The sequence below is a fragment of the Symphalangus syndactylus genome, chromosome 8 (assembly GCF_028878055.3).
Source record: "Symphalangus syndactylus isolate Jambi chromosome 8, NHGRI_mSymSyn1-v2.1_pri, whole genome shotgun sequence".
Taxonomy (NCBI): domain Eukaryota; kingdom Metazoa; phylum Chordata; class Mammalia; order Primates; family Hylobatidae; genus Symphalangus; species Symphalangus syndactylus.
In genome coordinates, this window is record NC_072430.2 from 23,345,527 (window position 1) to 23,363,497 (window position 17,971).

At 40.4% G+C, this 17,971-nt stretch overlaps 1 protein-coding gene across 16 annotated transcripts in view; it reads right to left on the bottom strand.

Annotated features, from left to right (window-relative positions):
* The window catches only part of UNC79 (unc-79 homolog, NALCN channel complex subunit), a 309,568-nt gene that overhangs the window by 58,327 nt on the left and 233,270 nt on the right, over positions 1 to 17,971 (bottom strand). For 15 of the 16 annotated variants that reach the window (XM_063643951.1, XM_055288333.2, XM_055288335.2 and 12 more), the window contains 5 exons: positions 15,340 to 15,456; positions 12,692 to 12,775; positions 8,633 to 8,735; positions 5,851 to 5,991; positions 2,896 to 2,934 (listed from right to left, as the gene is read on the bottom strand). In XM_063643951.1, the coding sequence (XP_063500021.1) occupies positions 2,896 to 2,934; positions 5,851 to 5,991; positions 8,633 to 8,735; positions 12,692 to 12,775; positions 15,340 to 15,456 (484 nt within the window). The remainder of the gene's footprint in view (positions 1 to 2,895; positions 2,935 to 5,850; positions 5,992 to 8,632; positions 8,736 to 12,691; positions 12,776 to 15,339; positions 15,457 to 17,971) is intronic. The other variant, XM_055288331.1, reaches the window with a different exon arrangement.

Here is a 17,971-nt window from a genome sequence, read left to right on the forward strand (position 1 = left end):
TAATGCTAACTTTGCTGAAGTATGTAGGGGAAAATATATTCTAATATCTGAAACTTACTCTGAAATACATCCAAAAAAATGAATTGATGGATAGATAGATGGTTGGATGCATTATAAAGAAAATAAAATATTTGTTTTAAAATCTAGGTGATAGGTATATGAGAGTTCACTGTATAATTCTCTCAACTTTGCAGTATGTTTAAAATCTTTCATAAAAAGTTAAGAAAATAAGTTTTTTAAAAAGCCATTCATCGAATAGAGCATAAGAAAGAAAAGCAAACATCCCTAAAATAAGTTATAGAAATGCAATGTCAACAATAATATCATCTTATGTTTGTAGGACCTGCTACAGTTATGCTATCATATACACTCTATCATTTGGGTCCACAGAAAATACCCCTGAGGCACAAGAAGACATATATTAGTATCTCTCTTTTACAGATGAGGAAGCTAAGGCAGAGAGATCAGTGTGGCCAAAGTCACACACAGCATCCGTTCCTGCCCTCTTCTGGTTCCTTCTCCCCACTGCAGTCAAAGTAGCCTTTCTACATGCTATACACATGCACGCACACACACACCTTGCTGCTTACAAATCCTTCACTGTCTTCCCACTGCTGCTAGAAGGAAGTCCAAAATATTTAATGTGGTTTATAAGTCATGCACAATCTGGTAAGTCAAACTCAGCAAGTGCTTGCATCTCTGCGCTGTGGTTATATTGGCTTTTTCATAGTTCCTCCTACACACTGTTTTTACCATGCTCTTTCCATAACTATGTGCATAATTAGGTTAAACTCATTTTTTCAGATCTTAGTTTAAACATCACTTCTTAAGGGAAGCCCTTCCCTCATTCTCCCCTCCTCTACCACTACCAAGACCAGACTGGGACCACCTGTTACACCCACTCACACCATCAGCTCTCATCCAGGCTTGCTCATCTCAGCAAATGCCACACCCGCCCACCCAGTTGTTTAGACCAAAACCTGGGAGTCATTCTTGCCTCATCTCTTTCTCTCACACCCAACAGCCAATCTATCAGCAAATTCTGTTGGCTCTACTTCAAAATATTTCCTAAATATATCCTTAATGTGGCTGCCTCTCACCACTTTAGACCAAACCACTAACCTCTCACCTGCACCACTAACACGGTCTCCGAACTGGTTCCCTGCTTCTATTTTTACCCCTTCCCCATAACCTATTTTCAACAGAGAAGCCAGAGGGATCCCTACAATTTCTTTTCCCTTAAAAAGATTTATTTTATTGTGCAAGAACACTTAACATGAGAACTATCCTCTTAACAAATGTTTGTGTACAATACATTACTGTTGACTGTAGATGCAATGCTGTACAGAGATCTTCAGAGCTCATTCATCCGACTTGACTAAAATTTCACGCCCCTTGATCAGTAACTAGGCAGTGATCCTTCAACGCAGGTGATATGGTTTGCCTGTGTCCCCACCCAAATCTCATTTTGAATTGTAGCTCCCATAATTCCCACATGTTGTGGGAGGGGCACAGTTGGAGATAACTGAATCATAGGGGTGGTTTTCCTCTTACTGTCCTTGTGGTAGTGAATAAGTCTCATGAGATCTGATGGTTTTATAAAAGGGAGTTCCCCTGCACAAGCTCTCTCTGTGCTGGCTGCCATGTAAGACGTCCCTTTGCTCTTCCTTCGTCTTCCACCATGATTGTGAGGCCTCCCCAGCCATGTGGAACTGTGAGTCAATTAAACCACTTTCTTTTATAAATTATCCAGTCTCAGGTATGTCATTATCAGCAGTGTGAAAGTGGACTAATACAGCAGGTTAAAGCACATTGCGCCTCACTCTAATGGCTCCTTGCTGCATCCTTAAAATGACCTGCAGGGTTCTACTTGGCCTGGCTCGCACTGCCTCTTCCCTCTCATCTCCTCCCACTCTTTTTCATACTCAACCTGCTCCAGCCACATTAGTCTGTTTTCTAAATATATGAGGCATTTTCCTGACTTAGAGACTTCGAATTTGCTGCTCCCTCTGCCTGGAATGTTATTTCTGTAAATTACTGCATGGATCACTCTCTCACTTTATTCAGGTTTTGTTCAAATACTACCTCCTCAAAAAGGCTGTCCTTGACCATTATATCTAAACTACCAGCTCCGGGCACTCTCTATCTCCCAGACTTGCTTGATTCATTTTCGTAGCATTTAGCACTAAATGATATTAAATTACATAGTCAGTTTTCCTGTTGGTTAATTTGCTTATTTTCTCCCTCCTCAAGTAGAATGTAAGTTCCCTGAGAGCCAGGATTTGATGTTTTGTTATAGTTACTATAACCTCAATAACTAGTAGTCACTCCATAAATACTTGTTGAATGAATTACTGTTATATAAGTCTCTCTGTACTTTTTCTTCATAGCACTTAGGACAGTTTACAGTTATAAATTTGTGCAAATATTTTATTCATATTGGCTTCACGGATAGACTATAAGACCCATGAGGGCAGCAATCACGTCAGTTTTGCCCCCAGTGAAGGCCTAAGTGTTCAGCACAGGGTGGGATTAAAACTATTTGTTGGCTATAATGAGTGAGTGAATGAATGAATGAATGAATGAAGGCATAAACAGAAAATGAATAACTAGCACTCTCTAGAGCTGCAACTGGAGCCTAACAATATTCCTTCCGTGGTACACAAGCTGGTATTTTTTTTTATTTTTATTTTTAACTGAGACAGGGTCTTGCTATGTTGCCCAGGCTGGTATTGAACTCCTGGGCTTAAGGGACCCTCCCACCCTGGCCTCCCAAAGTGCTGAGATTACAGATGCGTGCCACTGCACCCAGCCCCACGCTGGTGTTTTAGAAACGGGATGAACATGCACAGAGGAGAAAAGAAAGTAAGATCTGGGCTCCCGTTAGGACCTTACCTTTCTGCTTGATTAGAAAAGGTAGTACTGGATGCCAATCTAGGAAATAAAGTAAAGAGAGTCACACAAATATCTTAGCTTTCCATGATGAAATGCATTAATATTGTGGGAGGACCTGTTCTGTTTCCAGTTTAGATGAGGAGACATGTATAATGTTGACAATTCCCTTGACAGCACAGAGGGCCCACTCAGTGGTCAGTCTCTAGAGTTAAACTTGACCTAGTCCTTGAGACCTGCTATGTCAAGTTAGACATTTTCATGGAAACACTTGCAGTTAAAGTTGGTTTTCTACAAAATGGTGCCTGCAGCCAGGTCAGACAGTTATCACAACAACATTTGACCCAGCCTCTCTCCATATTAACTCAACTCAAAATTCATTTCCATGTATATAACCTCTAAAACCTAACTACAAACAAACCACAAACGGTAAAAGCCTCCATAAGATAGTAAAATAGATAACATGAATATTTGTCAGCTGTTGGGTTGAAATGAGGAGAAAGGAAATGTTACATTGAGACGAGAAATGTATTGGTTAAGTAAACAATATGGAGCATGTAATTTCCAGAAAAGTATAATTACACGGTTCTGTATGTGTGGAAATATTCTATATGTCATCATACAGAAAGAGAATGGACTACACTGATGGGTTTAGAAGAACATGTCTGGATCAGTAAGATACTGAAGAAACAGATAAGGAGAATGTTGCAAATTTATTTACTTGATTAGAACTACAGGTGTAAGAGTGAGCTGAGCCAAGACTCCACTTAGAGAGGAATAGGGGGTCCAGCAACCACTAACACCAGACACCATTCCCAGTTGTGTTGTTTACAGACCCTCTCATGCTAATGCCACTACAACAAATAGATAAATATTGACAAGTAAACTAAACAGGAACAATAATTAATAGTGCAGCAAATGAGATTTTAAAGGCTGTACCTACAGAAAGGGATCATTTAAGAGGTATCCAAGCAGACAGCAAAGTATGATATCATATGGAAAAGCCTGGGTGATCCATGAAAGGGTTATGCTGAGATTACAAACTCTTGAAATTGCTGGGAATGGTCCCCATGGTCATAATTAGCACAAATAAACAACGTGTTTGTAAAATGACATGACCTCATCTGTTCTTCGTGATGAAGTGAGGCATGCCAGGAAGCCCTGAATTAGCTGACAGTTGAATCTGTTTTCTTGGTAGCTTTGGTGATTAGGCTTAGGTTGCTAAGAATTGTGGCAGCTTGCACTAAATGTACTCCCTGTCTCTTGCTAGTCTACCCAAAGGAGGTAGAGATTTAAATATATGTGTATGTAAATATGTAAAAATGTATCTGCTACAGGTTTTCCCTTGCTTTTCTTCAAAGCTCATATGTTTCCATCCTAACAGTTGGCAATGTTTGAACATATATGGTTCTCACTTATGTTAAAACAAACAAACAAAAAAAAACTGAAACAAACCCCTCTAAATAGCTATGACAACTTAGATCATCTGTTTCAAAGAGATGATAAGAGACCAGAACAATAATTCTACCCATTCTGAAACTAAGAAGTATTGATAGTAGAAATTATGACCTGGTATTAATAAAAGCTCTCAACTCCCCAAGTATTGCTGATAGCTGACACAACATTTATTCTGCAATTACTATGACTAGGTCAAACTCAAGGGCTTAAATGAAGTAATTCATCTTTTCTTATCTCTCCATATCCCCATATCCATCCCTTACTTGGCACATGGGCTATTTTGAAGTCTCAAGATGCAATGGTCACACTTACCTTTATACAATCTCTGTCCATATGACTCCTAAGGACACTACCAAAAAAACTGGAGGGAGGGAGGATAAGAAAGCCATACACTTTTGGGGTTGAGGAGTTTATAATGCTTTCCTATTCGTCTTCAACTTGAAGTCAGCATTTTTAGTTTTTAAAAAATATTAAATTTTAGCAACATTAAGATTCATTCTTTCCTTTCCTCAAATGCCAAGAATTTGCAGAATCCAGTTCTTGTGCTACCTCCTCCTTATAAACTTTAAGAAATCTTTCCTATACTAATCTTCTCTAGCACTTAGCTCTCTCTCATTCCACTCATTACAGCATTTAATCACACCCTATCTTGTATGGCTAGTCAATGAGTCCACAGTAACTGTCATAGCAACTAAGCCCAAAGTACCTGAGGGTAAGAGCTCTGTCTAACACCTGCAGCCTAAAGCACCTGGAGCTGTTAGCACAGATTGGAAACGTTAGTACGTTCAGGCGGAGTTTAATTCAACCCTCTCCTATAAGTTGTGCATGCTAAGACTATAGTTTGTTATTGAATTTGAGCTTTCTTCATATCCATGAAATATATCATTTATCTTCTAATGTCCTATCTACTAAATAGAATTTTCTTAGCATGAACACCCTCAAAGCAGCTAAGTGTAATCTCTCAGTCAGGTTGAAAGCCCTGTTCCCCAAATGTGTGCATCCTTCTTTTATCTGAGTCGGAAATGTGAACCTGCTATAATTACTATGTGTCTCCTCAAACAACAATGCCCCAAATTTCATAGTTAAATGAGGTGTCCTTGAGATTACAAATGCCTAGAAAATCCATCTCAAAACAGGTAAAGAGAAATAATAACAGGTAATACTTATGAAGTGCTTACTATCAACTGCTGACAGATGCATGCATGGTTACATCCATTAGCTCATCTAGTGATAGTGGTAACAAACAATGGGGTTTCCTTAGTGCAGTTGCCTCTAGCTTTGCTCTGACGTTGTGACTCATGACGCTACGCCGCTGGAGAATTCAGTCGAAAGACGGGTCTATTTGGTTTTTAAAACTAGTCTGAGTTGATCTCACAAATACCAGTGATCTCACAAATACAAGGTGGCTGAATGTTTCACTTTTGAACTGGTAGTTTTTAGTTCAAGATAGAGACTGAATAAAGGACCTTCCTACCAAACAAAACAGAAGCTGACATTCACCTTCCCACAGACTGCATGATATCCAGCAGCAGCGGGGCTGCCAGGTCTGGGCTTAAGTGAATGAATGTGGAGAGGACCACGATGGCCAGCCCAAGTGTCTCTTCATCGTATTCTTCAAGAATGGCCCCACAGTCATGGCATCTGCAAAGAAAAGAGAGACATGCTTTCCATGAAAGAAAGAACCATGGTCTCAAGATATAATATACTACACACATGGCTGTTTCTAGTAGGTCTTATAAAAGTCTCCAAAAGGAGATCAGGAGCCCCGCTCTGGTAATCAGTAGGGGATTCCAGTGCCACCATCACCACAGATACAGAAACAGCACACATGGCAGAGACGACGAAGGCGCCTCTGATGACTGAAAATGTTCTTTCAATTCCCCAGCATCTGGCCCGCATGTAAATGACTGCTCTTGCTTAGAATGAGTACCAACTGCGCCATTAGTTTGAAGCCTGTGGATGAGAGATTTGATGCATTTGACATTATTGCTGAGGGAAGTCAGTAAATAGATTTGTTTTTCATTTGTTGAAGTTAAAAATGAAAAATGCTTAGACATGGATGGAGGCTTTCATAAAATGTTCTATTTGTGGGTAAGAGACGGGGTAGTCAAGTCTACAGAACCATCTGGAAAGCCTGAGGAGACAATGGAGTCTCTTCTCCATCACTCACTCAGGTGAGTTTTATGAACTCACCAGGCCTGCCGAGTGTCATATGTAAAAGCACAAACAATGGCACCCGCTCTTAGGTAACTTCTAACCTATCGCTCTTTGTAGTGTCCTAATGTAGGGTCCATTTCATTCAACTCGACCAAAGCCAGCTGGTAAAGTGAGCAGTTTTACAAAGGGAAGTGAAAGTCTAATGGGAATAGCAGGGAAACAAGAACTACAACTGCTATTGTGACCTTTCCTTCTGAAACCTTCCTAAATATAGGCCAAAGAAAGAGCATAAAAATTTCTTACAAATTGACATTTTATAATACAGGATTCACATTTCTAAGTAAAAAAGAAAAGAAATGGAGTGCACAGAAAGGCAAGTAGGAAAGATTAAGACTTGGGGAGGGGGCAATGGCACCCGCTCTTAGGTAACTTCTAACCTATCGCTCTTTGTAGTGTCCTAATGTAGGGTCCATTTCATTCAACTCGACCAAAGCCAGCTGGTAAAGTGAGCAGTTTTACAAAGGGAAGTGAAAGTCTAATGGGAATAGCAGGGAAACAAGAACTACAACTGCTGTTGTGACCTTTCCTTCTGAAACCTTCCTAAATATAGGCCAAAGAAAGAGCATAAAAATTTCTTACAAATTGACATTTTATAATACAGGATTCACATTTCTAAGTAAAAAAGAAAAGAAATGGAGTGCACAGAAAGGCAAGTAGGAAAGATTAAGACTTGGGGAGGGGGGTAATCCCAAAGGAAGAGCTAGAGAGAGCCCTCCAGGGGCAACTCAATGACCTGTGTGGACCTTCCAAGGCAGCTGCATAAGACAGGCATCACCACTTCTTCAGTCGTGGTTGTCAGGTCATTACAATGAGTAATAGATGGCCAGCTACAGGGATACTCACACCAGCCCCTTCCACCTTACCTTCCTCACTTTTTTTTTTTTTTTTTGAGATGGAGTCTTGCTCTGTCACCCAGGCTGGAGTGCAGTGGTGCAATCTTGGCTCACTGTAAGCTCCGCCTCCCAGGTTCACAACATTCTCCTGCCTCAGCCTCCTGAGTAGCTGGGACTACAGGTGCCCACCACCAGGCCCAGCTAATTTTTTTGTATTTTTAGTAGAGACAGGGTTTCACCATGTTAGCCAGGATGGTCTCGATCTCCTGACCTCGTGATCCACCCGCCTCGGCCTCCCAAAGTGCTGGGATTACAGGCGTGAGCCACTGTGCCTGGCCCCTTCTTCACCTTTTATCAGAAGCATACTGTATTAGTCTGTTCTCATGCTGCTAATAAAGACATACCCAAGACTAGGTAATTCATAAAGGAAAGAGGTTTAATTGACTCTCAGTTCCACATGGCTGGGGAGGCCTCACAATCATGGTGGAAGGCAAGGGGGAGCAAAGTCACATCTTACATGGCAGGAGGCAAGAGAGCTTGTGTAGGGAAACTCCCATTCATAAAACCATCAGATCTCGTGAGACTTATTCACTGCCATGAGAACAGTATGGGGGAAACTGCCCCCATGATTCAATTATCTCCACCTGGCCCCACCCTTGACACGTGGGGATTATTACAATTCAAGGTGAGATCTGGGTGGGAACACAGCCAAACCATATCATCTACCTAATTTATCAATCAGGTCACTTTTACCAAGAAGGCTTCATGGTCCAAGGGGATTTCTCTAAACTTGAAATCTTACAAGTGTTTTGTTTTGTTTTGCTTTGCTTTTGAGACAGTCACTCTATCACCCAGGCAGGAGTGTAGTGGCACCACCACAGCTCACCATAGCCTTGACCTCCCAGGCTCAAGTGATCCTCCCACCTCAGCCTCCCTAGCAGCTGGGACTACAGGCACACACCATCATACCGGGCTAATTTTAGTATTTTTAGTAGAAACAGGGTTTTGCCATGTTGCCCAGGCTAGTCTCAAACTCCTGGGCTCAAGCAATCCACTGCTTTGGTTATTCTTTATCGTACTCACTGAACAAGCATCTTTGTGCCAGGCAATGTACCGGAAGAACAAATTATGACTTAAAAGCAAAGCATGCTTTTTCTGAAACTTTCTCACCACTGTGGTGACCAAACTCAAATTCTGTAAACATGGTGAAAAAAATAACTGTGCGAGCTTACTTGTCCGTCATCACCGTCGGCTGCTCGTCAGTGAATTCTTCGGGTGCAGGCACAAACATACTGACTATGCTTGGTGCTGATAGCAGGCTGGATTTGGTGGCACCTGGGTAAGCAGCAAAGGGACAACCAGTGAATACAGATGAGCTTCAAGGGGCCAAGAAAGGCCTGGTTCTCGTCTTAGAAACCCTCCAAAGACCACATTCCCAGGAATGCAACTTGGACATCCCAATTGTACTGCAGAAAGCCCTCAATCATGAAATGAAGTCAAGAAAGATTGTGATTTGTTTCTGCTTGGTTGAAGTGAAGAGCTAGACTTCTCTCTCTTTGCTTCTTGACTTTGAAAGAAATCAGAAAGAGCTCAGGTGTGCCAGCAGGGTCCAAAGACAAAGATGAAAGACAAAGGGGGAAATCTATTCAAGGGTACCCTTAAAAGAGCTACAATTCTTATTTGTAGGCATAAATGGAAACTGCCCATACGATACTGCATTTCTAAAATCACAAACATGTATCAACTTTACAGTTTTGCTAATATGAGAAGGTGGTAAGATCCCAGAATTCCATGCACTTAAGCAATGGAAGATCTTTGAGCTAAGAAATATCAGTGTGTTTGTTTATTTGTGAGAAGGTCTTGCTCTGTCACCCAGGTTGGAGTGCAGTGGCGTGAGCACAGCTCACTGCAGCCTCAACCTCCTAGGCTGAAGCAATCCTCCCACCTCAGCCACTCAAGTGGCTGGGGCTACAGGCACACGCCACAATGCCTAGCTAATTTTTAAGTTTTTTTGTAAAGACAAGGTCTCACCTTGTTACTTGGGCTGGTCTCAAGATCCTAGGCTCAAGGGATCCTACCACCTCAGCCTCCCAAAGAGCTAGGATTACAGGTGTGAGCCACTGTGCCTGGCCTTGCATTTTTCAAACTGAAGTATTTATGAATGTAATATCAAGTTTTTTTGAAGGAACCATCCAGTGACTCATTCCATGTCAGCCAATCAATACCACGGTGTTTAGAACTTTGGGGTTTGATGTCTTCAAAGAAATCTGAGGCAAGAGTCTTAGCAACATGGTCCAGGAATGAGTAAGTCAGTCTGGAGAGTCAGGAAGCTGTTCTCCATTAAGAAAGCCACTAGTGCAAGATAGAGTCTCATGAAAATGAGGCATCCCAAGAAGAATCTCAAAGGGATCATCCAGAATAATGCCATGTTCTACAAAGTAATAACTAAAACTCTAAGTTCCTCAAACAGGAAAGAAGCAGAAAAATCCAACAGTCATTAAATAATCTTTCTCATCAAGGAATTAGTATCTTGGTGCTGGGAGAAAACAAACAAAGAAACAAAAACCCGGTATGACCTTTCCTCAAATAGGAGAAAGATAATGATTCAGACAATGAGTTTCTAAAGGAATCAAAATATTCATAAAGCTAGCCAAGTGGGCAATGTTTTTCTATCTGAATTTTAGGAAGAAAAAATGGTGTTGAGCCTTTGAAAAGTCAAGATGCTTCCATTCTACAGACTCCTTTGCCTGATCAAAGGTTACACGAGTATAAGAAGCAGAACGTTTGCAAATCCAAACTGCAAAGGAAAGTATCTGAAAATATCTTTATGTCACTTCCTAAGCTCCCAAATGAGAATCCAAATTTTACTACTATATTTATCAGCTATATCCAAGATAACATCCTTCCCCAAGTATACCTAAGTGTATCATTCACAAAGATCTTCAATTGTTTCATAAAGATGTTACTTTGAGTGGAAGCAACAGTATTACAAGCATAAATGTACACTGATTAATAATAGAAAAGGCAAGAAATAGTCCAAGATAAATGAAGACACAATTGATTATTAAATAGCACGGTAAACAGCATGAAGTTGCTTCAAGAAACCAAGACACAGAAAATTTAAATTCAATACTCCACATTTCCTGCACATTGACAGACCACATCAACCAGATGTCAGAATGCTTGTGCTAAAAGTGGAAAAATTCAGCCCATACAATATATGATGATACGTACATAGACTAACTAGAAACATAAGAAATTGATTTTTTAATTAAAAAACCTCTGAGTCAAGCCTTTCAGAAGATTATTGCCAATTACTATTATATAGTAATCACAATTAAAGTCAAGAAAAGGGAGGCACTCGAAGTCACTCTGGCAGTTTCAAACTAATTATTGCCTAACACAAATGCCAAGAAAGAGGTGCTTTTGACAATGGCATTGTGAAGCTGTTTTTCCATATGACAGCATGGAATGTATGATGCAATATTTATGGCCGTCACCTATAAAAGCAGACAGGTTCAGTTATTGGACACTGATCCCCATAGGGCAACACTGGCTGAATCAATGGATTCCTAAATATTGCTACTGAAGTAGGAACAAAAAGTAACGTACTAGGAGGAGGTGGGAAATGCAAAAAGGAAGCCACAGACCTCAGCCACCTTTGTTATACTTCAGTCACAATAAGTCTGCAATGTTAAAGACAGTCCCTATCACCCCCAAGTTGCTGCCGACATTTCTGATACCTCCACTACTGGCTCCCCTTCTGAATAGCTGAAGGGCACGCTACACTGAGCTAGCAGCAGAAACAGAGGGCTCTCAGAAACTTGAATGAAGAGAGGCCCACCTCCAGAGCCCAACTTTGAAGCTGAAGATTTTGACAAAAGTCCCTTTGCGAGCCTTGGAGACAGGAAAAATTATGAAGCTGTTTGTCTCAAAGGCATGCATGGATCAATCCCCCAGCTGTACTGTTGGGCTCTTGAGTTCACCATGAAAGAGACTGACTTTCCGTCTTAGTGTTCTCATCACCTCATTCCACTTCTGCTGCTACTGAGTCACCAGATCATGAAGAAGCACCAAAGATTTGTTCAACCACCCTTACTTCTACTCATCAAAGCTTTTCCTAGCCCCATAGATGAGAAGAATCTCACCTCATCCAATACAGGGACTAAAACTGCTATTCATTGCCAAAGAAATGTGAGCAAAAGCTGGAGATCAATATCTCCTCATTCCTTAGGAAAATTAGAAGAGTGACATGATCTAGAAAAATAGGTCTACTTGATTTAAAAGACTAGTTGTGAGATGGGATCATAATTCTTTCTGGGTATTCTGTTTTTCTACCAATGATAGGTTAATCTGCCTTCTCAATTAAAAAAGAACAAAGGTAACAATTAACTACTTTGGTAGTTAAAATTCATGGGATTAATTTTGAAAATGAATATTCTGACCTTAGCACAGATTGGCCTTCAGCTTGCTTCTGTGAGCAGCATCAAGTCAAGTGAATCTTTTCAATGTATACTTCAGAGAGCTGGAAAGAAACTATTAGCCTATGACCTCAATATTCTAGAAAAAATACAGATTAGCTGGACCATGCTCAGAAGAGTAGATATGGCAGGATATGGAAAACTGATATGTCTGAGGAGGAATGCTGAAGGACCTAGGAATGTCTGGTCCAGAAAGGACTGAGGGAATAAGCAATGTCCAAAAATTATAGAAGAGGCCAGGCAAGGTGGCTCATGCCTATAATCCCAGCACTTTGGGAGGCCGAGGCGGGTGGATCATCTGAGGTCAGGAGTTTGTGACTAGCCTGGCCAACATGGTGAAACCTCATCTCTACTAAAAGTACAAAAATTATCTGAGTGTGGTGGTGCATGCCTGTAATCCCAGCTACTCGGGAGGCTGGGGCAGGAGAATGGCTTGAACCCAGGAGACAGAGGAGATTGCAGTGAGCCAAGATTGCACCACTGCGCTCCAGCCTGGGTGACAAGACCCTGTCTTGAAATTCATATATATATATATATATATATATATATATATATATATATATATATATATATGAAAGAGACTAGACTTGTTTTGTGCGCAAGGGTTAGAAAGTCACTATAAGGAAGAACTATTGGCCATGTTCAAAGATGAGATGTCACGCACTCTCAGCCACTGGGGGTGTTTGGGCAAATGTCATCCCCACTCCATGGAGCTGCTAAGAAAAAGGCTGCATCTGCTGGGTGACCAAACAATGGACATGTCCAATCTCCTTCAGCTTTTACAGCCAGAGACTCTGTGACTCAACTAACCTCTCATCCTCAATGGCTGCCCCTCCAGCTCAGGGTTTAGGCACGTTGGCGCGTTACACTGGCGTTTCCCAGGCTGTATCTGTTCTGTGGATAAATAGAGGGTTTCAGTCTTTGATGTGGTCATCTTAGCACCATTTAGAACACAAAGAATTTAACCAACCATCTCTTGGGGCCATTTTTTTGGTCACTGTTACTATGTATTATTAACATTTACAGAACACATCCCAGATTTCAGGGTGGGGTTATTTGGGGCTTTACTACAAACCTGCCATTCGGTTCTATGAAATGCAACTAAAAGCAGGACAGCATCTAAAACTATCCCAAAAAATCCAGACAAGCACCCCATCCTGCCCCCCGAAAAAAGTTCAAATCTCATATCTCCAGATAGGAAATGAAAGGCTAATATCACAGCCATGACAGAAACGTTTTATGCAAATCAGTAAGTACATAAGTGATCATTTGGGGCAATGGCCAGAAAGGTCATACTGAAAACATGTGGAACTGGTAGAAGGAAATGACAGGCGTTGGACTGAGGGATGGGGAACAGGAATCAGGGGGAGAGGGCAAAAATGGAGGCATGGTGCTTCAAAAATGTTTGTTCACATGAAAGATGAGGCAAAGCAGTAAGTCATGGCGCCATGCATGGATGGAGAATAGGTGGGTCTCATATGCATGGGTGGAGAAGAGGCAGCTCTCAGGGTGGAGCTGGTGTGTGCTGAGGTGAACTGATCAGATCCATGTTTTAGGCTGCCTTTCTCAGTGTGCCTACATGGACACATTTGCTCTGGTGGAGACCAGCAAGTCACTGAATCTACATGTGTAGTTTAAGGTGACATGCCACCTAACATTGTACTACACAGTCACAGACTCTCCCCTGGGCTTGCATGTGAGGAGGACTTTTTCTGGCGCTAATCAAAACAAGAATATTGAGATGACACTCGTAGGACTTGGTGACTCGAGAACCAATTTGGAGGATGGAAAACAGGCCCAGGAAAACTCAGGAAAGAAATTCAGACAGCATATAAATGGGAAGTATTAAATGGCAAACCAGAGTGACATGAACAAGATTGAAATTTGGTTGAAAAGTGAAAAATTCCATTAAATGGGTTATTTGGCATCATGTAGATTTTCGTAGATTAAAATTTGGACTGAAAATTGAGATCAGTTTGCCTTTTTATAACTACTGTGTCCATTGAAGTAGGTTGTCATTGTAGTCGGAATCTAAACTGGTTGGTTAGCTTAGGCTGAGCTACCTGCTGCAGAAAACAGTAGCAAGGTAAAAATCATCTTCAGAGCCCTCACATCAGCATTTAATTATCGGAGACCTAATCAAACAAAAGCTGCCATTCTCAGTTCTTACATAGCTTCATCTCTGTAAAGAAGAAAGCACAGTCCTCTTTGGTGTAGGCAGAAAGACTTCATTCAAACCTAGTGAACTCCTGAGGTTGGCTGTCCAGTCTTTCTCCTTCTCTCCCTTGCCTGTTGGCTCTTGGCTATTCACTGCTCACTACCACATATCACTAAAATGAAGAGAAAACACTAAACCTTTACAATGTAAAGAACCCTTATAAAGTCCAGGAGAGCTGAAACTATCTGTTAAATGTGAGATTGGGTATGCTGTGTGGTATTTAGTTATCTAGACTAGTGTTCTCTCTCTCTCTCTCTAAGAATAATGAGGGCAAGTAAAATTATGTATATAAATACTATGGCTTTGAAGAAAATAAAAGTATCTCAATATTTTGCTTCTGTGGATATTACAATTCATAGTCATCAGGAAGAATATTAAAATAATCTCATATCACTGCAGCCAGAAAGTATTAATCACAATACTAAAAGAGTCTGATCCAAGGGTAGGCCCCAGAGCATATCACCATAATAAACCCTTGCATTTTAGTGGTGCATGCATGTTGCAAGGTGTTTTCACATATAGAATCTTGTAACTCAAATGACCCATTTAATTATAGAAGAAAAAAAAAACAGAAAAGGCAGGCACTTAAAAGAGGACTGAGGCTGTACTACTGGTTTGATAAGGTAGTACACATACAAAACGTGGTAACAAAGTTTAGAAAATGCAGAGTGATCATGTTTAGAATAGACATGTCATGGCAGTCATTTCTTACTTTAAAATTGAGGTTAGATGCAGTTCCATGAGCATGGGGGTGTGCGGCTGCAACCTGGTGACCCTGCTGGCTAAAACACAGAACTCATATTCCCAAACCTACTGGCAGATCATGATGTCACTAAGCTGACAATTTTTATCACTATTAGTATTACTATAAATATTCCCTCATTTGGGGTGTACTTTGTAGTTTATACAACAGAGAATATTGATAATCTGCTGTGTGTTTTCTTTTTTATTTGCATCATGAAACCACAGTTCCATTCCCTCCTCCCCAGATCAATAACCTAATAGCTGGAATCTGGGTCTTAGAACAAGAGTTGGGCCAGCCTCAACGGAAGAGCGTGTCACTCTAGAACACTTGGGAAGTTTAAATAGACTTACTAATTACCTTAGGTGGTTTTGAAAAATTATCTGAACCAAAGAACAAGAGAGAAAATCTATTCTTTAGCGAGGGAGCAGAGTGGACACACATAAAGTAGCATTTGCTAATCCGAGAGGTAGAATGAGAAGAAAAAGCTTGACCCACCAGTGTCCCAGTTGCTGATGTTATGGGGGGCGCTAGACTGATGCTCCAGCTGCCGCTTCATTAACTGGCTCATTGTCAGAACTCCCAGGGATCCCCTTTTCATCTGCCTATACTGAGCTAGATGGAGGAAATTAGGAGATGATTATAATAATAAATTTTCACAGCACACAAAGGCTCCACACATCCATATAGAATTGTAATTGACCCTTCATTTGCTATTCATAATTTTTGGTAAATTGTATGCTTCTGTTCAAATGAAAAACTAAGGTACTCTGCTGTTCTGGATACCTTGCTTCACATAGTGAAGATGGTAACAGTGTCCATCAGCACTGATTTGTCACCTGTAAATATTTATCCCAGTTATAATTGAATGAAATATGACTATCTTCATCTACTTTTAAAATGATATACTCTGCCATGTTTCAAAAAGGATTTAAGACAAATAACAAATTTAAATGTATGGCTTAACTTTCTTTAACAGAGCTTGTGCATACATTATTTCCATCTTCCTCATAGCCCCATGAGGTCCTTGTGTATGTGTGCGTGTGTACACGATGTGTGTGTGTGTGCGTGTATATTTTAGGGTAGGATGACATATACCAACTCCAATTTTTAGAAAGAGAAATTGAAGCAAATGAAATCATATGACTTGGAACCAGTCAGCAACTGAGGTGGTCCTAAAACCAAAACATACCAACTCCAAAGTCAATGCTGTTTTCAATCTCCATGTGAGCCTCTGCCTACTGTTTGAAAAATGTGAATCAAACAACATTCCACAAGTATATTCTAGTAGACATCTTTGTTTTTAAAAAGTGGTAACATTTTTATCCTGTAAGTTAAGCATTGAAACATATCCCATCAGTGAAATGTCAAGTTATTAGCATTTCCAAACCAGAAAACAATGAAAAACACTTTTGCCAGTAGATTGCTGAGTTGGAAAGCAGTTGCCTCTGGTCCTATTCCCAGCAGTCCGACCAATCCCTACCAACTAGCCCAGTGAGAGAGGCAGAGCATCATGGATGCAACTTTTCTACATGACCCCAAATACCTTGTATATTTGACAACTTGTGGTTATTCTCTGTGTTATAAGAACAATTTCAGAAACTGAAGCTATCAACTACATGCCCTAGAAAGGGATGGTAGAGACCGGGATGACCACATGGCCCCTGGAAACTCTTCAATGTTATACACACGTTTCACAATCATGGCACCAAGGTGGCAACTTGGTGTGATGTGAAATCAATTATAACATTATTTTTAATGTAACTAGCATGCTGTTTGATTAATGGTGGTCACAACATGTTTAGCTACAAAATAACCAGCTGATAAACTGATCAAAAGGGAAGGATGTGATGGGAATTCTTGTGTCTTAAAGTCAATATTAACCAAATTCATGGAAATGACTGCTCATCCCAATACTAAACATCTCTGGTTTTTGTCGCCGATTGGTAAAACTTACAGTGTTGACTCACTTGAAAAGCACAGCTTTAAGTAAAATTCAAAAGCAGAATTCTTTTTGAAGATGTAACAAATTTAAAAATTAGCAGCATCTAGAAGACTCAATCAAAGGAAAATTTTAAACCTCTGATGATTGAATAATTTCTTCAATTCTCAGGTGTTTTTAAAGACAGCAGAATTCCCTGAGAATAAAACTCTTAATGTTTAGCTCAGTGTATAAGGTACCAGGCATGATGCCTCCAAGAACACACCACCAAGAGCTATAGAATGCACGCTTTTAATGGCAAGGAGGAGTAAGGTGGAAATCTAATGAAGTGCTAAGCTAAATCCAAAGTCTAGATCAATCATGACTTTGGGATCATGAAACATTTGTAATTTGTAAATTCATTTTATGGTATATTTAACTAGCATTTGAGTCCTACTGAGCTAATAATCCTATTTCAAATTATACTCTAATTCACTATCTTTTCATTTCTTGTTTTTGTTTTTGTTTTTGTTTTTGAGACAGGGTGCACAGGCTGGAGTGGAGTGGCATGATCACAGCTCACTGCAGCCTCCATCTCCCATGCTCGAGTGATCCTCCCACTTTACCTTCCCCAGTAGCTGGGACTACAGGTGCGCACCACCACGCCTGGCTAATTTTTAATTTTTTTATAGAGACTGGGGCCTCACTATGTTACCCAGGCTGGTCTCGAATTCCTGGGCTCAAGTGATCCTCCTGCCTCAGCTTCCCAAGTGCTGGGATTACAGGCGTGAGCCACCACACCCAGCCCACTTTTATTAAAGATTACTCATACAAATTAGGAAAAGATACACTTTTATGATTTTAGTATGTGGTCATAAAATTGGCATTTTATCATGTGATCAAACAGATTTTTGTAATAAAAGAAGAATAATTAGATTCAGGACTAGCCATTCTTCTTTGCTACCAAAAGGGCAAATAACTGTCATTTGGAAACTATTTCTTAGAATTTCCATAATCCTTATTACAACTGAATTTGAATTATTTAAAGGAAGTACAGTATACTAAAAATGAACATGGGTTTGTAAGTCTAAAGGGCCTAGCATCAATTCCTGACCCTATCACTTAGTAGATATTTGACTTTAGGCAAGTCATTTAGCTTCTCTGGATCTTAATTACCTAATCTATAAAATGGGGCCAACAACATCTATC